Source organism: Sphaeramia orbicularis, chromosome 24, assembly GCF_902148855.1.
Source record: "Sphaeramia orbicularis chromosome 24, fSphaOr1.1, whole genome shotgun sequence".
NCBI classification, from domain to species: domain Eukaryota; kingdom Metazoa; phylum Chordata; class Actinopteri; order Kurtiformes; family Apogonidae; genus Sphaeramia; species Sphaeramia orbicularis.
Window position 1 is genome coordinate 43165329 of NC_043979.1, and position 27759 is coordinate 43193087.

Genomic DNA, 27759 nt, shown 5'->3' on the forward strand with positions numbered 1-27759 from the left:
CTTGGTGAATGCTGAACCCAAATGTCGTTTTAACCTCCATCCACCGATTGTACTCATTCTTTAAAACAACCCTGGTAGACTGTATAATTTCATGTTGTAGCGATCTGGGTCATTTTCTTGCCGAATCTATGAGAAACTACTGTCGCTTGGTCGCCATCTTTGTTGCTGCTATGTGGAATTCCCATTCCCACAATGCACAAAATTTCCAAAAAGGCCAGAGTGACGTTTTGGTTTGTATTGTAAACAAGTGGACTGTGTTTATGATGGAGTAATCTTCGAAGTTGTTCACCTTGAGGGAAGTGATTCAGGTGCGTAACCACGGAAAGACTAACAGACTATTGATAATTCAATCAGGTTTTACAAATTTGAAAAAAAAATTGTGATGAAACTCATACACTGCCTTAAGTGTATTTATCTTCTCACAGCAACATAGCAAAACTCATGGATATGGAATGAGTTATTTCATGATTCCCTATAGTTTCTATTTTTAATCAGACTTTAAATAAAAACTGTTGAGACATCCAGTAGTGTCTGAACTTAAGTGAAGTTAGATGTTTTCAGGATTTTACAGTAACCCTGCACTCCTTACAGAACTAATTTTAATGTATAATACACTGACAACCACGATAATATAACACACATGGAGGAGTTAATATTTGAGACTGAAATGAGAGAAATGGCCAGAGGGAAGAGCAGCTCAACCATCAACAGGTTCAGGTTTTATTCTCCCCCTCACACCCATTTCCTGCCTTTTCTGCTCCTTTGGAATATTTTTAGCAGAATGCTCTACAGCAGCTCTGTAATTGGCCTGTATTACGGCCGCAGAGTGTAAAAATTAAAGGCTACCACCCTGCGTGTGGCGTTTAATGCACCTCTGAAACCTGGTTTTGTGATGAAGTTGAAAAGAGAGGAAGACGAAGTATTTGGGCTGCAGTAAAGATGCAAGTCCAGGGTAATTTCTTGGATTGTATTTACAGCGTATAAATGTTTGCACGGTGGAAAAGTTAATGCCATGCAAACCTGTTAGATCACTGAGTAGAAATCCTCTCATTTGTGGTTGTTGTAAAATTAGGGGACGTTTACAGACGACACCTCCCTCTAATCAGGGGCCTGGATACAGATACTCGCCATTTTGTTTTCATTTCAAAATATATCTCTATTCCAAACTCTAAGGAACGGCCTCCAAAGCAGGACAGCATCTGTTTCAGTGCCATTTGTGACTAATTTTCTGCCACGAAGTTTGAAACCACAAGTCTGTTTTTGCCATGAAGCTATAAGAGGAGCAGCGTGGAGTCTGCATTTATCCCGCCTTTAATTTGACTTATTATTTTTACTTTCAGGAATGATGGTGGAGGTGACACGCTACAGGCCTCAGAGGTGGGACTAACACTTCACCACACCCTGTCTGTGACGTCCTGGGCTGTTGGTGTCACCTCCGCTCTGACCACATCCTTAACAACTCAAAACCACAGCAGAGGAAAGCCAAACACACTCAGAGCTCCTATAGACAGCACATGGATTAGATTTTAACCTGTGCAAAGTAGTTCTGCACACTGGTGGTCTTAAATGACAGAACAGGGTAAATGTTTTGGAAATAAACCTTCCAATCTTAGCCAACAGCAGTATTCATGTACGACACTTTGGCTCCTAGTTTTTCAGCTAAAGATAAATGTTGTGTCTCATAAGTACCCTTATTCACCAAATGACATTATGAGTTCTGCCTTTGCATCAGACCTGGGTATTGTAAGGCCACATGCAGCCCGATAGCTGACCCTGAGTAGCCCGCATTAGGTCATACAAATTAAAAGTCAATGCAAATATATGTCATTGTAATAGATGCAACCAACACAATGGCACTGCTTTTATTTTGAAGGATCTGGTAAATTAACATTTTTTCGCATGTACTTTCGGTACTTAGCATAGGGCTTATGCACTGACTGGTTTGTTGGTCAGTCTCAGCCTAGGAAGGTGTCAGTAAGTGTCTGTATTGAGCAAAAGAGTCTCATTTGACTGAATCTGATCAGTGATTGGTCATTACAGCTGTCAATCATCTATTTAACACACAACCTGTTACATCTACACCGTGTGTGCAATTATTAGGCAAATGAGTATTTTGGCCATATCATCATATTCATGCAAGTTTTCCAACTTCAAACTATACAGGGTGGGGAAGCAAAATTTACAATATTTTGAGGCAGGGATTGAAAGACAGTGTATGACCAATTAGTTTATTGAAAGTCATGAGAATTTATTTGCCACAAGAAAATGTACATAATAGAAAATGTTTTTATTCTGTGTCCTCCTTCTTTTTCAATAACTGCCTTCACATGCTTCCTGAAACTTGCGCAAGTGTTCCTCAAATATTTGGGTGACAACTTCTCCCATTCTTCTTTAATAGTATCTTTAAGAAAGTGGACATTGCTGTGTGATGTTCTATTGGTAGCATGTTCTAAAACGCCCCAAACAGCAGAATCCAGAGGGTTTAGATCTGGGCTAGAAGGCGGCCATAAACATGATTCCCAAAAATTGCTAAAGTTGGATTTGTTGCTGTTGTCAACAAGTGTTTTGGTGTTCTTGTGTAAGATTTTAACTTCAAATCATATTTTACTGCATTTCTAACGGTCTTGTTGTCTACCTCAAGTTCAATTGCCATTTTTCTCATGGATTTGGTTGGATCGTTTAGGATTTTGGATTTGAGAGCTTTAATAAAAGCTTTGGTACGTTTTTTGTTGCTTCCCCCACTTCCAGACTTTCTCGTAATAGTTTTGCTCATAGTCATTCTCTTCTTTCCATTATAAACAGTCTTTATGGACACTCCAACTATTTTTGAAATCTCCTTTGGTGTGACGAGTGCATTCAGCAAATCACACACTCTTTGACGTTTGCTTTCCTGATTACTCATATGGGCAAAAGTTTGTGAAAAGGTATGGATAATAGTGTTAGGTATGATTATGACATCAATATATGTTTGGTTTCAAAACAATTGACGTAGTGCCTGCTGAGAAAAAACAACTAAATGTTCATTGTAAATTTTGCTTCCCCACCCTGTATACATTTAATTTGCTGTTAGAATTAGTCATTCTCAGGTGATATATATTCATATAATAGGAGACAGTATGGCCTAAAATGTTAACACCCTATATTAAGATGTGCAGAATTATTAGGCAGCTTCTTTACTTCAAATAAAATAGATTTAAAAAAGGGACTTAACTAACAATTAGAAAACCAATAATTGTAAAATCCTCTTCAGACAGATGAAAATCTTGAAACAGCTCAACTATTGAAGCATGAAAACAAGATTATCACGTTTTATAATAAATAGTCAACTACGGGGTAAGGTTGCTGTCAAAATTTTTGTGTACATAAAATAGAAATGCTTTTTTTTTTGTAAATTTTGAGTTGTTCGTTCATTATTTTCACTTTAACAGATGAAAATAAACAAGGGAGATGGGAAAATACTCATTTTTCAATTAGTTGCCTAATAATTTTGCACATCGACATTTGCCAAATAATTGTGCACACTGAGATATTCTCTTAAGAAAGACAAAACCTCACTTTTACTTTCTTAGATATTCAGGTTTGAGCTTTATGAACATTTTGAACTGAATGAGTGCTGTAGTTCTTAAATAATAAAATCAATCCTCAAAAATACAACTTGCCTAATAATTGTGGACACAGTGAACATCATGAGGTTATTATCTACAGCCTGATAAACAGAGTCCAGAAAAATGGGTAGAATTCTAATTTTCTCTCAAACCACCTGAATTACAATATGACAGTTATGGATGTTTTGCCCAATAACAATAAAACACAGCAGCTTTAATGCAGGTGTATCTCATTATGTTTTGTTTTTGGCCTGTTGAACCCTGCAGATCAGTGAAGCCTTAAGCCAACACCTCCTGTTCTCCATCCTCAGTCTATCCTCTATAAAAAGAATCCACCAGTCTTCCCTCCACTGTTTTAACAGGTTTCTCGGCGTCCCGGCTCCATCCACAGCTGAGTGACTGCTTTACACTGAGGCCCCATTCACACCAGAAGGTCTGTAAACTCTTCACCCTTCACTGGTTTGTTAAACCCACAACCAGACCACAGATGGAAGGAGGCAGACACACACATTGTTGGAAACCATCAGAGTGTAGATGGCCAAACATCACCAACATCCTTGTTTTCATCACGCTGTCTCCATTTTTCTTTTGTTTAGCATTTTTTCTACATACAAAACTGACTTGTCATTCAAACAGTCTCTCGAGCTTCTGTGGTCATCACTCTTTAGTATTTATTCAGCCGTGGAGAAATCACAAGTTGTGCCAATTTCTATTACGGACTGGAACAGAGCAATAATAAATGTCATTGTGACACATTTCTCTGTGTAAAATAAACACTATATTTCAATTAATGAAAGGTCACAATGACGCCATTTGAGATCTGAATATAAACCACATGGTTCTGATTGGAAACACATATTTAATGATGACAAATAATATATTCATATTAATTTAAGCAAAATCATGTTTTTCTGTTCCAGTCATTTCACTAAAACTACAGTCTAGTTTTCTAATCAATCACCCTTGTTTAGCTTAGCTTATTTCTCCACAGTTGCAAATAATACTATGAATGAGAATAAAGCTAATTATTTCCACACATCTGTATTATGGTATCAAGTTTTCTTCTTCAAACTCTCACCAGGCACAATCATAACACTATGTCTTACAATCTTCATGCGCTGCATCAGCTGATAGTTTACATTATAGATGTTAGCTTAGCTCTGTTAGCTTAGTGTTTTTTGACTTGTTTGGCATCGTCCAAACAAGGTCAGAACTGTCACAGTTCAGTCTGAACCATGAATCAACAAACGGCAACTTAGCAAAATAATAACATCCCATAATAACTTTATACCTTCATAAGCCTCAGAATCAAACTCCCCAGTGAAGAAGAAACACTGACATTTCAGCATCAAACTCCATTCTTTTCATTTACAGCGGAGTCCAGTGGAGAAAACAAAAGTGAATCGTTATTTTTTTTCACAGTCACTTTTCTTTGACTCTAAAAGTAGTTTCTTTGTGGTTGTCATCCCATCTGGTCACTTTCTGATGCTTCGGTCAAAGGCCCTGTGGCGTTAGTTTTCTGCACCATGGGAGACCAGCAAAGTGACTCACTACTCCCTCTAGTGGTCACATAAATCCCCTGATTTGTCCCTAGTAATTAATTCAGTTTATCTGTACAATCCAATACATCGTCATCTTTGGCAGAACATCACAGCTCTTTATTCTAAACACTAATGATGATTTCAGGTCATTTTTTAAAAATTTTTGGTAGTTGATTAATTCTATTTCTAGACTCTTTAATGCATATGTTCCATTTTACTACTGCTCCTCTTTCTCCACAACAAATGTAATTGCTTTTATTCGTTGTTTATATATTGATTAAGTCCAAGAAACCATTAAGACTCTACTGTCTACCAGTGATTAGAGGATGCACAATCGTCGATAAGACATAACGGGGACAAACCTTTGGGTCCAACAGGTCCAGGGTCTCCTTTTTCTCCTTGAAGACCATCGAGTCCCATCGATCCTTTCATTCCCCGAGGGCCCTGGAGGCCTTTTTCTCCTGTAAACCCTGAAACAGACACAAATTGCAGGATTTATTTCCATAACTCAGACTTCCTAATCTGCTACTTGATTTTATATCTCCTGGGGACACAAATTTCCTGTATTACATCTGCCTTTTACTGACTCTTATACATAAAGAACAATTAAATGCACTTTACTAGAATTTCATTACATCAATTGGTAGTTGCTTTTCCAGTGGACATCTGCGCAAAACTTTACTGATATTTACTAAATGTCAAAAAAAACGTTAGTGTGTAATGTCGGTTTCTCCATTAAATCACAAATTTGATGATTTGTTTATTTATTATCGCAAGATGACACAAGGAGTCATTCCATAAACATGGCAACAAACATAAATATCATGTTGATTTACAGATATATTCATTATTATTATTATTATTATACATTACCCCTCTATTCCGTACTAAATTTAAAAAATTACAGATAAGGAACCAAATATGGTACCTTCACTGACCTTGATTTTCTGCATAATAAAAAAACAATTAAAAATTCCACTAAAGAAATACAATCTTATTATGTCCTCCAATAACACATTAAGGTTGAAGTTTTGACTTTCAGAGTATTTCTGAGTGAACTTTAAAGGGTTTACACTACATTTCAAATAGTGACTGTTGTTTCCTGGGCTCCCTCTAAAACCTGGCATTAATTGTTGAGGAAAATAAAAATCATGGAAGTGGTTTTAACATAAATCTGCCACCTCTTCAACTATCTGCCTTCAATTTATGCTTGGTGACGCTACAGAAAAGCATCTCCTCTTGTCTTATTTTATTAAAACTATAGCCTCGGAGACACAGCGACAACATTTGTTTTCAGTAAACTAGCTTTAACATCTCAAAAATGAATGCAAGAATTAGTCACAGATTAAGTATAGAGCATCTTTTTAACATGTCACTGTGGGCTGATTTGTTCGGATCATACAGTTCTGCCTCCTCAGCAATCTGAAGGAAACAATTAAAGTGAAGTTCGGAGCCAAAAACTCAGAGTAAACTGATGACAGATGATGTCATGTTTTCTGTGGTTTTGTGTTTCTTTGCTGCGAAGGGTCAATAACTCTCTTCCAAACAATCCATTACAGGAAAAGTACTATCAATCATTGTTTGGAACCAGGAGGGAGTCCAACTGGATTATTCAACAGGTCCACAATATTTTTCTGGGGATGGATGTGATGACAGATTGCTTTGACTCCAAATAACTGTACCGAACTTTTTCCTTTGTTAGCCTTTATCAACATGTGCTATAATACAAACAAAATATTTGTGAGCCTTATTTTTTATCACAATACAAGTTTAACATCAGCTTTGATGCTGTTCAATGTTTTTATTCATTACAAATTTGCAATAGATGTATGCAACAGCCTGTAATTGGTGAAAGAGAGGAGACTCAGCTGAACATGTTGATACACTACATGGACAAAAGTATGTGGACACGTTGAATTCAGGTGTTTCTTTTCTAACAGGGGTCTGGGATACAAAACAATAACAACAAATGACATAATATAGTTTTATACTGGGATAAATATCATTGCATTGCATTAATTAGTTTGGTTTAAATTCTTATCTCCGCTTCCAGAGATGGTTTTTACAAAATTTCTCTCCACATTGATTTTTTTTTTATCCATTACTATGATCTTAAACATCCTACCTCTAAATTTCTAAAACATTTTTTCATGCTTTGATTGTATTTAATAACCATCTACTTTCCTCACATCTCACTTCTCTCATTAAACTAAGGAAATACAGATGTTTTTATCTCAAATCAGCATGAACAGGACATCTTACAGCTGTAGACATGATGTGTCCCAATACTTTTGTCCACATAGTGTATATCCACTGATCAGCCATAATATTCTCACACTGTTTAAGTGGTATTAATGTTGATTATCTCATTCCAATGGGACCTGTCAGTGAGTGGATAAATTAGGCAGCACGTGCACATGTAAACCTCAAAGTTAATGTGTTAAAAACAGCAAAATGTTCAAGAGTAGGAATCTGAGCGACTTCAACAAGGAGGAAATTGCGATGTCCAGATGTTTTGCAAAATTATACATCGTGAGTCCCCTAATTATTCATATTTCAACTTAACTCATATAGAGTTGATAAGAATGGAGGTTTTACAGCATGGAGAACATGAACAAACAGAACCTTAGAAACATCTGTACGCTTTATTCTCTTCCTACTTAAAATGAATCAGAATTTTTGTCACCAAAGTTACTTGAATCCGCAAGAAAAGTCATAGCACACACATTAACATCCTTAAATTCTCTTCCTGACACTCAGCATTTACAGTACTGTGCAAAAGTCTTAAGCCACCATTAGATTTGACCTTTTAGCAAAAATTATAATGATCACACATAAAGTATTATCAGATGGAAGAAATATAATACATAAACAGCACTAAAAACAAAAATACATTTAGAAAAAATGTGTATTATAAGAACTACATATGAACATCTGCACAGTGAGAGTGATAAAAGTCTGCATGAGGCTTGATTTAATATAATGTTAAATTATTTAAGAAAACGTCCAGACAGTTGACTCAAGTGTTTAAGTGATTTAGTTCTTAGTTATTTCATGTTTTAATTGTTCTACTGTTTTTATGATGTGCAACATTTTGGAAACATTCTTGTTGTTTAAATGTTCTATATAAACAAAGTGGATTGGATTTTAACACTGCACATATTCCCTGCATTGTGTTGTTACATCTTAATAAAGAGACTGACCAATAAAAATGCATGTTCATTAAAATCCTGCAAAACCAACCGCATGTAGTGACCTAACACTTTGTGATGAAGTGTGATTCATGTCAGTCTTAGGGCAGCTGATTTTGTCTTAACACCTCTAAGATTATTCACCTACTCTATGATATGATATGACTTACCTGTAAATTACACTCTGTGGCATGTTCTTTGTAAGAGTGTAACTGTGCTGAAACTGAGATATTATCAGAAATCTAAACATCTAGTGCTGAGTCATGGTTTCTGTCTAGTCTGTTCAGCTCTCATTTCATGACTAATGTAATGTAAAACTATGTTACACATCGTGAAATTATTATTCTGAGTGTTGAGGCAGGTTCGGGCAGTGAACCAAACTGTGGAGAATCGTTACAGAAAATGAACTGCCTAAAAAGCCTCGTTTCTGGGAAATGAGACCAATTTCTTTCTAAAAAGAAAACCAATCTTGACAAGCATGTTTTCAATCGGTCAAGTAGCGAGAAAAAAAAAAAAAATATATATATATATATAACCGTGTCTTAATAACATACTCTACTTAATATTGACCTGGATTCAATCAGTAAGAAACTATTACAATGTTTTACATGACAGCTGAGCCAAGTTACGAACTGTAAACATGTTAAATTCTGGCATCTTTGTCTAGTTTTACGACAGATTATGGCCTAGTTTGAAGACAAAGTAGCCAAGCATAATTTGCTAACACTGCTGGCAGATGTTTTTAGTTGCTACAAGACAGTTTGGTTTTATTTGTGGATGTTTGGCTCCTTTCTACAAAGTGTTTAAGATGATTTGGTTGCAAATTCAATCATTCTACAGTATAGGCAGACTTTCAGATCTTACATGGTCAAATACATGCAATATTTTGTTTGCACCACCTTTGGTTTTGATCACAGGAGACAATCCCTGTCACTTTTTTTTTGCCACATAATGCTTATGTAGTGTCACAATAAGGTTCATAATATTTTTTCCATCCATAGTTGCATTAATTTTTGATTATTAATGATGGAGAATCGGACCGTTGCATCAAGTCTTCATCACAACCTCAATTAGAGTCTGGACTTTATGGAGGCTAATCCATGTGTGAAAATGATGGCTCATTCTCCCTGAACCATTCAAGCCTGATGATCCTGATCAATTCTGGCATTGTCAAGACATGAGAGGACACTTACTGCATCAGTTAGAGTTAAATAACACTGGTCTACAAGGAAAATGCTTCCAGAATAACAGTAATGAAATTTTACCACATGAGAGTCACTGATAAAGAAAAATCAAGTAAAAAATGCTGGGTGGCTGAACTTTCCAAGATACAGCCTTGGGTCAAAATGTGAAATTCAAGAATTAACGAGAGAGTGGGTTTGACTCAAAAGGAATATTTGTCTCAGAGCTACAAGATCTACTTCAAAACACTGTCTGCACATTAGAATACATTCACTTCACAGGTTCTATTTAGTGGAAGATTTATAAAACTATTATATAAATGTACATAAACCAATATAGATGTGTAATAACACTTAATCATATACCTTGAAAACATCAGCAAACCGGCACTTTTGTCATTTATTTTCCAATTAATCTTATTAAAATACGTAACATTTAGCACATTTAATCTCTGAAGCAAATCATTTCTACAAACTTGTAGACCAGTGTAACCTGTTACACCTGAAACATTACTAACCACTGCAGTACTGACCCATGGAAGGATCTCAACTATTTGTTTAGTTAAAACCAGGCAGTTACTTTAACTCTAACTGCAGCAAGTGTCCTCTCATGGCTAACGTCAAAAATATTGGACAATACCAGGATTGATCAGGGTCATCGGGCTTGTGACAGAATGGTTCAGGGAGAATGAGACATCACTGTCACACATGGATTAGTCTACATAAATTCCAGACTTTATATGATATAATGAACTTATTGCGACACTACATAAGCATTATGTGGCAAAAAAGATGTCACAGTCAATGTCTCCTGCAATCAAAACTAAAGGTGGTGTAGTCAAATATTGCATGTGGGTCCGGTCAAGCAAAAGTGAACATCAACATGAAAAAGTAAATTTGCACATGTCATCTATCTTTATTTTATAGAACTGTTACCCTTTTAAAAATACCCCTTGTAGAAAAAAAGTTACGATTGTACTTTTTACATCATAGCCATAGCTTGAATTTGACGATGAAAATTATATCTAAACAATTTGAAAATTTATTCAATCTGTGGTTTATATAGATGACGGTTAGATTTTCATTATTTGGTGAATATTATTGATATCTATGAGTTTGAACATTTGTGAGCTGCTTAAAAGGTCCTGTCCATGTGTTACCGCAAAAATACCAATTTTTAGTTTTCAAGTTACTATTATTCAGATATTTGAGAGAAACATTCAGAAAGTAATGACCTTTTGATACATTTTGGGTGATGCATTCAATAGTAAAGAGTCGTCCACATGTTACTATGGCAGCCTGTCCATGTGTTACTGCATTCTCATGTCAATAAAACAGAGACTTTTCAACATTTTCAGCATAGTTGAATATAATATCTAAAAGGTTTTCTCCTACTTGATATCATTTTCTGTCAAGAACCACATATTTTGAATGTTTGCGTAAAGCTTAAAAAACAGATGTCCGTTTCAAGTCCACGTGTTACCGATCAGTAATTTGACATTTTTCACCTAAAAATTTTATCTCCCCAAATTTAGTTAAATATAATGTTAACCCTTTCATGCATTAATTGTGAGAACCTTAGTCAAGATTTTTTTCTTCAGTGTTTTTATTCCTCCTTAGGCATGAAAAAAACAATGCGATCGAGTTTTTTTTTCCGTGGAGTTACAAAAATATCCATGCATTTAATTTTTGAAGTAAAGAAACATGTGTTTAAAACCCAATATCAGAGAGGGATATGAAGACAATGAAATAAAAACATGTTTAATGCTGCTAATCTGATGTCTTCTCACATTTTAGCATATTCTAATGCTATTAATTCCTCATTTCATCGAGATAATGTGCAAAAAAACCCTTCTTGTCTAACAAATAACAATTGATTTACACTCAAACATGTTAGTGCAGATCAGGTTTATCAAGAACAGCAAAGTTACAGTAATGGTATGAATGTCAGGATGTGAGACGATGCGTAAGTGTCCACTGTGTTGGCTGATATGGAACTAAAACAACTAAACCCATGAATATACAAGACAACAGCTGGAGAATAACTGTCCACTGGAGTGACTTATGCATGAAAGGGTTAAAGTGCCTCTAAATACCTACTCAAATATGTATAATGCATGCATATAAGTTACTCTGTTTACATGACAGACTGTGTTACTGCTTGATCTGACCAATATAGAACTTTTTTTTTTGGCAGTGTATAAAGATACATTGATCATTAATTGAAAAAACCTCCACATGTATGAAACTGGTTTCTCTGGTGACATAACTGTCCTAACTAAAAACAACAGCCTGACGTAACGCTGTAGGTTGCTCTGGTTCTGTTTTGGTCTTGGGTCCCTTTCATTCTGTTCGCTATGCTTTCATGCTAACTAATAAACAAGCGTTTTTTCTTTCTTCCCTCCAGTTAAAAACTCTTTTTATTCACTTATTCCAGGAACTTTGTCAGTGGGGGGGTTTCCCCTTTCAGCGGTAAGATAATGCTTCTTGGAAAAGTCATGTGAGAGTTGCAGCTCATCGGCCAGGGAATATAGGATGGATGATGACAGGGGGAGGAGCGCAACAGGGAGGGCGATGATTCAAGAGGTACCATGTTGGAAACGCTCCCAAAACATCTGGTTTGTTGTCGATTGTACAGTATCTATGAAAAATTCATTTTTTCTGCTTCTAATGTACCAGTTCTGCAAACATTGAGCATTCATGTTGTGGTTTTGGTGGAATTACCTGCAAGACAAAGATGGATGGCTCGTCCCAAAGGCCATGTCCACACCCAGTCTGAAAATAAATCCTCATCCAAAGTCTGGGGCCATGTTTCTTTAAGTGGATTTATATGACCTTTAATTTTCACTGCTGCATTAATATAACTGGAATCACGAAAGCAGAGGTACTTAAAGACACTGGCCAATGCCTGTTTCTTGTAAATGGTAAATTATTTTAACCTCTCACACCACAAACCTAAATCTTGCTGAATAAAAAAAGCAAAGGCCTGTAACTCCAAATGTAGTGTTTATGTTGGATATTCATAGGCAGGTACATTTTACTACTGATGGTCTTATAAAATCCATCCAAAAAAGCCACGCAAGGCCAGTCTTCAAAGAAATAGGTACTTTATGCTCCTCATGTTTTACATTCATTAAGTCAAAACTACACATTCACTACTTCTGTCAGTTCCTGGTCCTTTCTTTGATCCTTTCTTCATCTAATACATAAATTTGTCTTTGTAAGATGCTTACAAAGCTGTAACGCAACAGTATTTCTAACGGGCTTTGGGCTTGTGAGGCTTTGAAGTATTAACTAGAAAAAAAAAAAAAAAGATTTAGGATAAAGATCCATGTCTGCTTCAACTACCAGCCTGCACTTTGATAGAGTTTATGACATTGTAAGAGATAAAATGGTGCATTCAAGTGTGGCTTGTAAACTCTGCCATCTGCCTCTGAATCTATACTAAAATGGCCATGAAAGTAGTGTAAAAGAGTATAACAGTTGTTTAAATCCATGGTTCTATATCCATGATTTCTTTTGTGTTCTTTCATTGCAACATTTTTAATAATTAGAAGTTAAAATGGTAACAATATCCCCTTACTTCCCCATAATTTTAATTCAAAACCACGTAATTAAATAATAAAATCATGTCCAAAGTCTACACATTTTGGCTGGTAAAGAATACAGTATGGTTGGCTGGATAATAACATAGTGAAAATGCTTTTGATGCCACAATTTCATGTTTCCAACCGCCTTACCAAGACCATAGTATTCCACAAACAATCAGAATTTAAAAAAAAAAAAAAAAAAAAAAAAAAAAAAAAGGAGGTCCAATTTGACATAATTTCCCAGAAAAATTGCGAATAAATAGAAAAATGCTAATACTTGTGTTGGTGCACGAACTGATTGGAGTAAATTTAGTTTTTGTTGTGCATGTAGAGAGAACATTAGGTGAGTGATGAGTTTCCAGGAGGGACACAAATTATTTTCATTGGAGACCAGAGTTTTCACTTCATTTTACATTAGATTACACAACAGGCAGAAACACTTTCCACAAGTAAATGTTCAATGAAATTAATTGGAATCGAGTTGAATAAGTCGTGTTCATGTAACCATAGCGACAGATCATAAAAGCGCCCAATACTTTATAAATATGATGACGATTAGATGCCAAATATGACAAGAGTAGATGCTCCACAACAGGCAGAAACACTTTCCACAAGTGAAATGTTTTATGTCAGCTACGTTGTTTTATGTTAGGGATTAAAGATGGAAATCAGTCTTGGCTATAATCATGTGTTTTGTCACACATTGGTTTTATTAATATGCACTGTTCCTCTGGAAAAAAAAAAAAACTTCAAACTTCAAATGCCCAGTGAAGTAAATCAGAATTCAGTTGAATAAATAGTGTTTGTGTAACCATAGTGACAGATGATAAAAAAACACCCAGTACTGTCTAAATATGATGAATATTGTGTAACATGTTCACGATCATATTCAGTGTCAAGTAAATCTGCCTCCCTGTCAATTTGTCATGCTTTTATCACTAACACCATATTTCTGTATTTCAACAAGTGCTTTATTATAAATCAAACACGCCCGGTTAAATGTGATTGATATACATTACAATGGACACCAGTGTAGGACCTCCAATATGAACTGAGGTTTCCATGTTTCCCTTCAGTCAGTTTAATGTCTGAATATGTGTAGGAATCCGGTTGTACCCACCTCTTAAACCCGTCAGCCCAGGGGCCCCCGGAGGCCCCAGCGCTCCAATATCACCCTTGTCTCCCTTTGGCCCAGGAGGCCCTGCAAAAAGAAGAAAAACATGTTGGTGACATGAGGCAATAAGGATAACAAGGGAGCAATGCAGTTCCTTCCAACCAAAAGTGAGCAAGGATTTAATAAAAATGCTTTAAAGTCGAGTTGAAAAGATCATATTGGTATTTCTGCATTAGCTGTATAACTTCTTTTTTTATTGATTCCCTTTAAATGAAAGATTTAAAATACGTCCACAACAATAGCACTTTCCAAAAAAATCCTTTTACTTCTGAAAACTCACTGGTTCATCAGGTCCAACCAAGTCTTTTCCTCAGGGTAAACTGATGGGTTTGACTTTAATGGAAGTTGAGGAACCAAGTTCAAATTGGCTTGGTGATGTTCTACAGCTTCTCTCATCGGAAAAGGCTTACACATGTTCTCCATGGAGACATCAGTGTGTTTTTGTCTGTCTGGAGCCCTGTTAGAAATTTTATTGGTGAGAACTATGATGAAATAATATTAGAATGATTTCCATCTTGGGAACAGAAGCGATGATCCCCAGAAGGTAAAGTCCATGTGTTCATTAACATATCATGATTAGTGCTGGTCTTTTTTAGTTTTTCCTTTGTTATCTGTGTGAATGGCTGCTGTTGTTTAACTCCAGGATTTGTGTGATGCATATTTGTCCCCTTTTGTCACTAATACATATAGTCACCACCTGGATTTAAATTGGCAAATAGTTCACATCCTTCCATTGGATATCTACTGCAATGATTAATATGTTCCAGTTCTTTAACCCTTGATTTCTTAAACAACCATCTGTTTGTTTGAGCATAAAGTTTGGACTGTTTCAAAAGAAAAACATCATGTGCTCTAATGAGTCTAGATTGACCCTGATTTACCCATCATGCCGATTGCCTACAGTACAAGCCTGTGGGGGCAATGTTGATCTGGGATTGATCCAGTTAGTCAGGTCTGTGTTTAAAATTCTATGTGTCCATAAAATGAGGTCAGCTGATGACCAGATTTAACATAAGTGGATATTTTCTTTGCTGACGACACAGATATATTCCATCAACCCCAGGAGACTAAACCTGAACCACATTGAGAATCTTTGGAATGTGACAGAGAAAAATTTACACAGTGGGCTGACTCCATCATCATTTCAAGATCTTGGCAAAAAATTAGTGGAAGAATGGAATTTTTTTTGGCCAGGCAATGATCATTATGCTTTTATATCTGCTAACAAACTACCAAACATCTATTGGCTCATGCTAATTTCTGAAACTCTCCTGGGACAGTCGTGTTCTGTTAATGTCAGAATTAATGCCACTGAAACTAACCCATCCTTGAATCTGCAGTCATTCCATCATATTGCTGCTAACACTTGGAACCTGCTAAAATTAAAACTGGACACATTTTTGTTTCCATTTTCTACTTATGGACAGCTTTAATGACACATACATGCCTATTTCCATTTATTTAATTGTTTTTCAGGTCTGACTGATAGACAATGATGCTTGTGAATATTTCAGTCTCATATAACCCTTTGTTAACAGTGAAATCGTGCTGGAGATACATCTGGAGTAATTCAATATCATTCAGGGGTTAGAAAAAAAAAACTCTTAATTTCTTAATTTGGTTTGTTTTTCTTTAACCCTTTATAGGACACTGAGAAATACTCTGAAATTGAGTGTGTTATTGGAGGACATAAGATTTTTCAAAATGTTTTATCTTTATGCAGAAAATTAAGGTCAATGAAGTTACCATATTTAGTGCCTTACACATAAGTGGCAAAAAAAAAAAAAAAAAAAAAAAAAAAAATCCAATAAGTACATATAAAAAACACAAGAAAAACACATGTAAGGTGAAAGGAACGTGTATTTTAGAACTGCTGCTGTCGCTGTCTTGCAATGTATTTGGAAATTACCAAAAATAGTCACTTGCCCAATAAAGGGTTGAACAAACCTCACTTGTCTTGGTTGTTCTCAGTGTAAGAGCAACAACTGTGTAAAATAATGTCAGGGGTGAAGTTATTTTGGTGGGACATTTGCAGGTGGGGAAGAGTCCCACGGCAAAAAACAGAGAAAAAAAAAAAAAAAAAAAAGTAAATAAAAAAGTTTAACATGCAGGAGTTGGAAAAGGGGAAAAGTCGCTGGGCTGCAGGGATTATTCCAGCCAAGTACTTCCTACGAACCAGACTACCCAGTTGCCAGGTGGTTGTTAAAATAAAAAAACTGTTCTTAATATTTTGGCTGGTAAAATAAAGTTTAAAAAGAAATTTAATAAGAAGTAGAAATATGAGAGGTCTCGGTCTACTGAGTTTCTCTAGTACAACAACATGTTGGACTGTTCATTATCAAAGGTGTTGCCAAAATGAAGGTGAGCAAAAAGTCTTGTAGATTATCACACATGGGGCCAAAATTTGTTCACAGAGCAGAACCTAAGCCCCTAAGTCCTGCAGGTAATGATTTTATTAATGTCGTGAAACTGTAGACGTCATTACATTTATTTTGATCCCAGACACACACAGAGAAATGCACACATGTGCACACAGCGACGTAGCAGCCAAAACGAAGGCCAAACTGGGCCTTACAACTGCTTCGAGGATCCAGGCCAAGAGTTTGTTTTACTTGGAGAACGTGAGTGAAAAAAAAAAAGCAAGTGAAAGAAAGACAGCGAGAGAGGAAGAGAGAGAAGACCGGCCACAATGGGAACCACATGTTAAACAAGGTGGACCACAACACAGCTTGTGGGAATGCTCAGGAACACAGGGCTTAATATTGTCCAGCACATGTCCAGCGGTTCTAATGCTTCAAAGGTCTAATGTTCCTAATTTGCAACCTCGCGATGCTGAGAAGCTGCTGCCTTGCTTTGAGATACAGATCTGCTGCTGCTGCTGCTGCCTCGAGCTGCTTCACAACTACATTTAACTGGTAACAGAAGGTCATCAGACTGAGGGGGTCACAACAGGAAGGTAGATGTCAACTGGCCCATGTAAATATGAGGGTGTGTTCTGGATTTCTACACTGGGACAGGAATACCCATTGGAAATAGCCATGTTTTGTAAAATGTCAAGCAAAGTTTTGAAAAATCACGAAAATGAAATACCAACTAGAAAAGCACTTGGAGAGCGCAGACCTCCTCCAAGGCAGATCAGCCCCCCCCCCCAATCACCACCCAAATTTAATCATTTATTCCTTGTGCCAGTATCAACATTTCCTGAAAATTTCATCAAAATCTTTCCATAACTTTTAGAGTTATCTTGTTAACAGACAGACAAACAAACCCTGATGAAAACATAACCTCCATCGTTCCTTGGCGGAGGTAATAATAATGTTCATTCATTCATTCATTTTCTGAACCGCTTTATCCTCACTAGGGTCATGGGGGTCACTTGGAGCCTACCCCAGCTACATAGGGGCGAAGGCGGGGTACACCCTGGACAAGTCGCCAGTTCATTGCAGGGCTGAACATATAGAGACAAACAATCACTCTCACATTCACACCTATGGGCAATTTAGATTAACCAATTAACCTATTAGTGCATGTCTTTGGATGGTGGGAGGAAGCCGGAGTACCCAGAGGGAACCCACGCAGACACGGGGAGAACATGCAAACTCCACACAGAAAGGTCCCACCCCCTGTCTACTGGTGTTGGAATTGAACCCAGGACCTTCTTGCTGTGAGGCACGAGAACAACCACGGCACCACCGTGTCGCCCTAATAATAATGTATGTTTCCATAAACTGTCTTAAGGCTCATTTATGCTCGCTTTACGTACATAAATAGGTATGTCCATTTCTAAAGTTGTCATGCATCTCTGCCTTCATACTTCCGTAATCCATTGCATTAGAATGAGTGTTGAGGATGAGGATTAATTAACATACTGGCCAAATACCACAAAGAAGAGTAAAGTTTTTTCAGAAGAAGAAAGTCAATAATAACAAATATGGCGACGTCAGAGGAGGTTTTACTAATGTTTATACTAATGTTGATATTGTGAAGGGTAGTTGTCAAAAATATATTGGTAGTTTTTCACTAACTCAGACAGTCGCTCTTTGAAAAGTTCCGCTATCTATGGAAATTATTTTCTTCAAATCTCAAAGCTGCCTCCACTGTTCCTGGTGGTACTGCTCTGTAATCTCCGTCTGGGTACGGATCCGCAAGCTCCTGGAAAACGGACAAAATTATGTACGGACTGCGCGCAGAGGACGTACAGAATGCTCCATCTGTATCAGTCTTTAACGTAGAGCATAAATGACCCTTAATGCGAATATTCTAGGCTGTGTTGTGTCGTCAAGCAGGTGGCGCTGCAGGTTACGATACACAAGAGATGAATAAACAGAGTAAAAGAAACAAGGGATTGTGACGTTTTATATGTTTGTGTGTGAAGTCTCATCAGCCTGTAGAACCTGTCAGATGAGATGTTTCACACTTTATCAGAATAACTCAAAACACAGGAAACAGCTGATCCATCAAGCAAGTTAAATTATTTTCAATTTAGTTGTTTGCAAGAACATTTTTCAGCACGAACTTCAAAATGCCCATTGGACATGCCTAACAAATCTAACGAAGACTGGGCTGTGGCTCAGGAGGTAGAGTGGGTCGTCCAAAAACCAGTGGGTTGGCAGTTCGAATCCTGAACACACTTCACATGTGTATGAATGTTTGGTGGTGGTCGGAGGGGTTAATTGGCAGCCACGAATGGATAAAGAATGTAAAGCGTGTTGGGTGCCTTGAAAAATTCTATAGAAATCCAATCCATTACAAATCACACTTCTGAATGGACCAAAACAGAAATATTCAATATTTTAAGTAAAACTACTATAACAACACAGTGTGAAAATGACCTAAAGTGTTAAAAACCTTAAGTAAAAGTATTCAAGTATGTCTGTAAACTGTAATGCACATCTCTAAATGGTAAGCTGAGCTGTTAAAATTGCACTTTTACTTTTTGCACTAAAACAAAGTACTTATTTATAGGTTATTATGTTATTACTTTACTATTCCAGCCCACATGTGATCAAATTGGACTGTGACCCCTGCACTAAAATGTGTTTGACAACCCTGATTTAGTACTTAATGCCAACTTAAATTACTATTTTCCTATCATATTAATATTTAAATGGTCTTCTTTGTTGTCATAGAACTGTGGACGAGGGTTAGGGTTATATGAAGAGTTGTCAGTGTTTGTATCTCCATCTCAAACCTTTAGAAATGACACTTCATCCTGGTGGTCCAGAAAAAATGGCATTGTTGTTAACAGTTAGTTTTAGCAGAGCGTCACATTATTAGCCTGGCTTCCAGAGTGCGATGTGTTCATTCATCTGACAGCATTTCAACAATAACAAGCTCGGCGGCCCCTCCAGGATCAGCCCGAAAACATCTGACAGCACCACGTCCAAGAATACAGCACCAGTGTGGAGAGAGGCGCCACCATCCAACATCCAGTCTGCATCGCAAATTTACTGTAGGGTGGAGCAGCTTAGTGGGTTTTTATATTAGTGAGAGACACTGAGTGCAGTCATGGAGCGATTACAACCCCTGTAATGTGACAACATGTATGTTCGACATAAGAGAATGTAGGAACATGTTGCAAAGTCCATCAGCATGATGGATGAGGTGACGAGATGTCAGGGTTAATGTCATTTGAGGATAGAGTCCATTATAACCAAGACCAGATGGACAAAGTTGTGGTCAAAAAGAGGCTAAAATGCTTAAATGATGCCCCTGATGTAAGAGGACAGGACTGTGTTTAAAAGCAATTTGTTCTGATAGAGGAGGAACAGCAGAGCTTTTCTATGAAGTGTTTTGGCTTTTTCAGAGGAACACTGTCATAAGAACCCCTGTGTTCTTCCAACCGCAAATCAAAGAACGTCACATTCATTTCATTTTAAGGATTATAAGCCACTACCATGACACTGAAACCTGCCACACTTTAAACTGTGGACGCTGTGGATCTGATCACAGCACTGACAAGTTAAGGTACAAACATTAGTGCTGGCAAGTGCATTCCATTATTATATAGAGTTAGACTCAACACTGGTAGATGTGTATTCTCACAAATGTAACCATGCTGCCACATTAAACGTGTAACCGCAAGGGAACATGAAACGTACGCCTAAAGAAACCTACATATTGCGTTGATTTGTTGGTGTTTAAGGCAAATATATATATATAATCCAAAGCAACAACATGGATGAGAAGCAAAAACAGAGAGAAAAACTCCCTCTAATATCTAAAAATTGAAAATCATGTAGATAGTAGTAGTATGTAGTAGTGGTATAGTATGGATGGATAGATGGATGGATGGATGGATGGATGGATATGTACAGTATTGTGGGTGGATGAATGAATGGATGGATGGATGGATGGATGGATGGACGGATGGATATGTACAGTATTGTGGGTGGATGAATGAATGGATGGATGGATGGATGGATGGATTTACATTTTCTGAAATTTTCTTTCAGTCCAAACCTGTTCTTGTAATAATACATACCCATTTAGATGTAATTCTAACATACTTTTTTTTTTTTACTACATTATTGTATATTTAAATACTTTAAAACCATTTCATTTGGAAACTACTGTAGACTTCATGTTCTTCAAGTTACAAGGGTTAGCCAAATCTGACATGGCAGCTGATACTAAACAAAAACACAACAGAAAGTTCCTACATGAAGCTCAGTGTACAGTATATTAAACAAAGCCTTCATCTGAGGCTGGAGCTGGACTGTACCTGTGCATATGGTAGAACAGCCTGCATATGCACCCTGCTCTGAAAGTTAATAATGTGTGTGTTAGCACGTCTCCACTGAGCCACGGGACTCTTCACTATAAGGCAAACATGCCACTCAAATCTAAACATGAATGGTCATCAGGTGACACTGAGGCTGTAAACGTTTCCAGACGTCAGCTCTGCTCTCAGCGCTCCCGTCTTAATAATATATACATGTCACTAATGGCTCATAAAAACCTGTCGAAGATCAAAAACTTTAATATGAAGCAGCGACATCTGTCAAGTGTCATCTACTGGCAGAATCTAGAAATCTCCAAGGCTCCGATGACGAAATTTGACAAACAAAACACAGAAGAAAGAAAAATATCATAAAATCGGGGCGTTGTAGACACAGTTAATCTCTGTTTTATGACCCTGATGGTACAAGTGGTTTTATAAGTACTTACAATTTTAAGTTATATTTCAATTTTTAATTAAATATGGATGGAGGAGTGAAGAAAGTGAAATCTAACATGTTTTCTGTTGATGACAAAAGCTGTTTTTTCAGTTCTTCCCAAAAATATGCATAGTCTTTTACTAGGCTTAGTGTTTCAGAGCCATATTTGCTGATGCTTTAAAAAACTTCAACTGACATCTTAAAAGCTGTCTCTCTAAGACGGTGTTTCTCAAACTTGGGGGGGGGGGGGGCATGGGATCTCTCCTGGGTGGTTTTTTTCCTTCTGGTTAGAACATGTAACAGGTGGAAGTAATGTTTTAATGTTGGTATTGATATTGTTACAATGTTCATCTTTGTTACTAAAACTTGCTTGTTGTTCTAACAGTAAGTTGACATCTTACAAAGATAATTTTCACTTGTTCCATTGGCATATTTTTTTTTGCTTAATTCAAGATTTCTCTTTTTTTTTGCTTAATAGAAGCAAAAAATCTGCCAGTGGAACAAGTGAAAACTATCTTGGTAAGATTTCTTGAAATAAGATTTTCAAGATCTATTGTCTAAAAATAAGTTCTTAAATCTCACTGAAAGGTTACTCTTCAGGTGATAATGTCTTATTTGAAGTGTGATGAGATATTTTGACTAGAAATGAGAAAAATACACTTGGTAAGATTCAGATTTTTTCCAGTGTTCTAACCAGGGGCTGCAAAGTTAGCTCTAACTGGTTCCTAATTTCTATATAAATTGTCAGGTTGGAACTGAGTCAACTAACATTACTTTCTTTGCAGCTTGGACATTTAACAGACACATTTAAACACAATACAGTAAATAATTTTATGGAAACATAACGTAAGACCTACCATATCAAATGTACCGTACTATCCGGACTATAAGCCGCTACTTTTTTCTCGTTTTGAACCCCGCGGCTTATACAGCAATGCAGCTCGAGTATAGATTTGTACGGGCTAACAGCCACCAGGGGGCGCTCTAGCAGGAAGCGCAAAAGTGAGACAGACAGGTGGAAGAGGTGATGCGGAGAGGAGAAGTTTTAGTCTTAACTTTTAACAATCATTTTGCGTGTCATGCACAAACCCTCATCATGGAAAACACACAAAGAAATGCAGATTTTGCAGCTTTTAAGTTAAAAGCAATCGATGTGTCTGTCTAAGAAGGAAATAGAGCCGCAGCACGGAAACGCCATTGAGCAACAACAGAGGAGAGAAGTAGAAGGAGTGTGATGGAGACCTTTGAGGCTGTTTACCTCCGACACTGAAGAAGACGACTACAGTGGTTTCAATGCGCAGAAGGAAGATGAAGACAGTGATCACTGACTTTTCAGGGTTTTTGAACCAGCCGTGTTCCTGCCGTTTTACTGCCGTGTTACAAGCACTGTTTGGAAAAAAAGCAGCTAAGGTATGTACATAAATATTTAAATAATCTTTCTGTTTACCATCTTTCTGTGTAAATATCTCATGTCACAACGTGGACACCTACAGCTTATATTCCGGTGCGCTTTATAGCCCAGAAAGTACGGTAATACCTTTTAAAGACTTTTTAAGGTGTTAAATGCAGACTTGTAAATTCAAGACTTTTAAGACTTTAAGACCCCACGGGAACCCTGTTTTTTTTTTTATTACTTTAATTGTTACTGATATTTTCAACATTTATTAACAATAACAATAACAACACTGTTTGGGAGTCACATTATTAATAGTCCATCCATTCTTTGCGTTCTCAGTTATTCCTTTTTTGCTTTGTTTTTGTCACTGTTTCAGGTTCTGAATAAAGTCCATTTTCCCCATTTTTCTTCAAACTGTGCCTTTTGTAATTTCAGACCGTGAATCAACTTTTCCATTATGCAGATTTCTTCTACAATCCCCATCCACTGTTCCTGGTTGGGCGGATCTACCTTGCTCCATTTCTTTGTAATTGCTATCTTAGGGAACCCAGTTTAATAGACTTCTAGGAACCTTCAAGATGAGAAAAAATGTAAACAAGTGCCCATATTTGGGTGAAGTGGGAGGAGCTGCCGAAAAGTGAGGGGTGAAATACAGTGAAAACAATGAGCAATGAGTGTGTGTTTGTATTCATGTAAAGAATTTGGCCGTTGGTCATGCTATGCTACATTTAGTTATTAGCTTGAAGAGAAGAATGGTCTCCGGCTCAACTGAATTTAGAAATGAACAAATCATTTGAGAGAGTGATTCGGGTTGTTTTCACCTTTTGAATGAACTGTGTGCGAACAATGCAACACAGTTTATAGGGTTTTAGACGCCCTCAATCTGAAAAGCAGCCAGAGAATCAAAAGAAGGCACTGACGCAGGGCAAATGTTCTGGTTTAGGGACAAGGATTTGCTGGCATTCTTGTGAAACTATGTAGACAAATGAACCTACTAACACACACACATACTACTGTCAACGTGACAGATAGTTGTGAAACTCTAGTAGACGGCGCTCGTTTCATGCCAATTAAACACTAAACTAGGGAATATGGGATGATGTATGTGAAGAAGAGAGGAGAAAAGAAGGGGTGTGTTTCATTAGAAGCCGTTATTTTAAGGTTAAGTTAAAATTGAATACTTTAGATCAGGGCTGTCAAACTCATTTCAATTCAGGGGCCACATACAGTCTAATATTTTATAAAGTGGGCCGGACCAGTAAAATAATATGAATAATAGGATAACAACTTATAAATAATGTCGACTCCAAAGTTTACTCTATGCTTTTGAGTGAAAAAAGTCAATTCCATAATGAAAATGTTTAGAATAGAACAGAATAGAATAGAATAGAATAGAATAGAATGCCTTTATTGTCATTATACATATGTACAATTCTATTCTATTCTATTCTATTCATTCTATTCTACTGAAAATGTTTACATCTACGAACAGTACTTGAACATAACATGAACAAATATGAATCTGAAAATTCTTTTTAAAAAATAAGCGCAATTTTAACAATATTACGTCTTAGTTTATAATTTGTTCATGTGCATTATAACTTATAGATCACAGTGGATCTACAAATACACAAAACATTTAGTAACAGGCAGAATATTGTTAAAATTAGAGTACTGTTAAGACATTTCAGGATGTTCACATTTTTTGTAAAAGGCTAGTCTGTAAATGTTAACATTTTTGTGTAATTTTAACTTTTTGAAAACTTAAACAAAGAGAAAAAATTGCAGTTTTCATTATTTGTAGGTTATTATAATAGCATTTTACTGGTCTGACCCACTTTAGATTGAACTCACCTAAAATTATTTTAATATCCTTGATTTTTAATATCTCCAGTGTAACTTTTGCATTTTACAAATTCATCCCAGGGGCTGCATTTGGCCCCCGGGCCGCATGTTTGACACCTGTGCTTTAGATGAATAGTGCACAAAAAAAGACAGCAAAGATTTTCTTTAACAGTGTAGAAATGCAGTGTTTTTGGACCCAAAATCAGGACATTTTGAATGGTTTTGATCACATTTTGGGACAAAACTTTGCATAAATATGAAAATAAGTTCCTAGAGTTTCCCTTTAATCAATATTTATGACAAAACTTTGAAAACCTAAACATGTTTTGGACTTTCTCCTTAATAAACTTGTCCAACTACTCTTTAAAAACAACAACATAATCAGTCACAATCAGGGATTAAAGAAGACTATAATTATGATGTATTTAAGCTTTGTTTTCTATTAAAGTCCAAACCCTGCTCCTACTTTGACAAATGCATCTCACCACAAGGCCTGTTTAGTGGTTGTAACACATAATCTACCTCAGCAGAGTGTGACCAGCTGTCAGGCACATGTCCATGTTCACATTAACATTTTCTTTAAAGATTCATATTAGTTTGGGAGTTAAAATATAAAGTTTTCAACCCTAGAGCAGGAGGTGACTTTCTTATAACAACCTCCATTTATTAGCTGTTCTGGGACTGTATCATTATAAAAAAGCTGATTTTACAGCTGTTCTGTCACTGTTTTTACAACAGAATATAAAGAATTGATGACATCAGTGCTAAAATTTTGGCATTAGCGTTTGAAAACCCAAGCCTGACACCAACTGATGATGTTATACAGTAATTTATTACCTGAGGAGGCAAAAACGAAGACTTTAGGTGATGTTTTAAAACGTCTCTCATGTTTCTTTACCCTTAATAAAATAAGTAACATGTGTGGTAACATGACCATCTCCGTGTGAGTCACAGGAGAATTAAAGGCAAATGAACTGAACGAAACAGAGAGGAGAAGAGAACAGACGAGGATAAACATGGATAGAGATGTAAAACTTTTCTTGGCGAAGGTGACTGCGAGCTAACAACAAACAAATGGGCAGCAGAGCTAAAACTAATGACAGAGCTGAGTGGCTGAGTTTTCATTTTGGATGAAGCGTCTAAATTTAACCCACAATTGTTTCCAGGCTGAGCAGAAACGGCATCCCACCCACATGTAAAGCAGACACAAGATCAGGGGTCCTGTTCGGTTTAGATTGCCATCAATCAGCTCGGCCCGCGTCCCCTGCCAGCATTACATCATGGCATTCCTATTCTGATTTTAACAAGCCAGGGAAGTCATTTGGTACCCTGGCAGCGAGAGTTATACCACGTCGGGCCTAATCAGGTCTGGACAGATTGGAGTAAGAACATTCAAAACCCCAGGGAAGAAGTCCCACGGTGTAAAATCACGTTTGCATGCTAGGGTCACTTGAATTCAATCACACTGCAAACATGTTCTGGCTCCACCGAGTGTTCAACAACATTGTTCTGCAGCGCTTGTGTTCCACCCAAAGGGCTTCATTATACAAGAAACAGTTCTCATGTACTCACAGTGAGTACTCATTTACATGTTCTCTGAGCTCAGCTTGTTGCAAGTTTTTTTAATCTTTCTTATGTTATTATCATTTGCTGTGAATCTGCACTTTATTCTGTCATGTACTTAATTCTTGCCCATTCTATCCTCTGATTATTAGTCATTAATATCCACATTTCACATGCATAATGTATGTAATTGACTGAGATTTTAAGATAAGATAAGCTACGCCTTTATTAGTCCCACAAGGGGAAATTCCATGTTAACAGCAGCAAAGTACAAAAGCACACAAGAGCAAAACAAGTGCAAAATCAAGATAAACACAAATCAAGAACCTATATACACTATTTACAGCTGTGCACATGCTGATCATGCCACAAGTTTATTACACGGTTTATTGTACTGTTTATTGCACAGAATTTTTGGAGCAGTTTTTGTTGTGGAGCCTGACAGCTGCATGTTTATTATTTATTTTTCATCTCTCTTATTTTATCTATTGTTTGCTGTAAATGCACTTTATTCTACTCTGTATGGTCTTATCTTTTACTTTGACATTTCCATGCGTGTATTTCAGTGCATTTTAAACACAATCCACTGTGCACATAATGTAATTCATTTTGCATTTTCAGCAAAAGAAAGCATTGTAGCTTTCTTCCACCTGCGTAACATAGCCAAAATTAGAATATTCTGTCTAAAAATGATGCTGAAAAATTGATCCATGCCTTCATTACATCTAGATTAGATTACTGGTAACTCCCTACTCACAGCATGTCCTAAAAAGTTCTCTAAAAAGTTCTCAACTGCTTCAAAACACAGCAGCAAGACTATTAACAGGAACTATTGGGTGTCCCCTTTTCCCCACTCCTGTTTCAGATGTAGCCGCTTGCGGCCCAATGACGACAGGACCTGAGGTGACTCATCTGTGCCCCTGTCCAGACCTGTGACCCCTGACCTCCTCCCTCACCCTCATTTGACTAAATGGACCCCCTCACTTGCCCCCCCCCCACCCTACTGCATCCTTACAGACTGGAACTACATCAGTAAATGGACGTCTGTCAGTCCTGGTCATGTCTACAGCCTGTTCGTCCATGGGAGTGGATCTCTCCTTCACTGTGGTTCTCTCCGAGGTTTCTGTTTTCCCACTGGGTTTTTGGAGTTTTTCCTTGCTGAGAAGGAGGGTCTAAGGACGGGGGATGCCTGAGACGTTAATCCATTTGCTGCATTGAGTGTTTATTTGACTGTTGCTTATTTTTATATTCAACAAATTCTGTAAAGCCCTGTGAGGCAACCTTGTTGTGATATTCATTCATTCATTCATTATCTGAATCCGCTTTATCCTCACTAGGGTCACTGGAGCCTATCTCAGCTACTTATGGGTGAAGGCGGGGTACACCCTAGCAGGGATGTAACGATTACCGGTAAAACGATAAACCGCGGTAAAATTGCCAACGGTTAATATTACCATTTAAATTCTAATTATCATGATAACCGTGTTTGATTACTGCACTTTTCCGGAGAAAA

General features: G+C 37.0%; 1 protein-coding gene across 1 annotated transcript in view; it reads right to left on the reverse strand.

Annotated features, from left to right (window-relative positions):
- Positions 1-27759, reverse strand: part of scara5 (scavenger receptor class A, member 5 (putative)) — a 137974-nt gene that overhangs the window by 40178 nt on the left and 70037 nt on the right. Inside the window, exons 8-9 of the mRNA XM_030128938.1 lie at positions 14229-14309; positions 5509-5616 (exon numbers count right to left, since the gene is read on the reverse strand). Coding sequence (XP_029984798.1) covers positions 5509-5616; positions 14229-14309 — 189 coding nt within the window. The remainder of the gene's footprint in view (positions 1-5508; positions 5617-14228; positions 14310-27759) is intronic.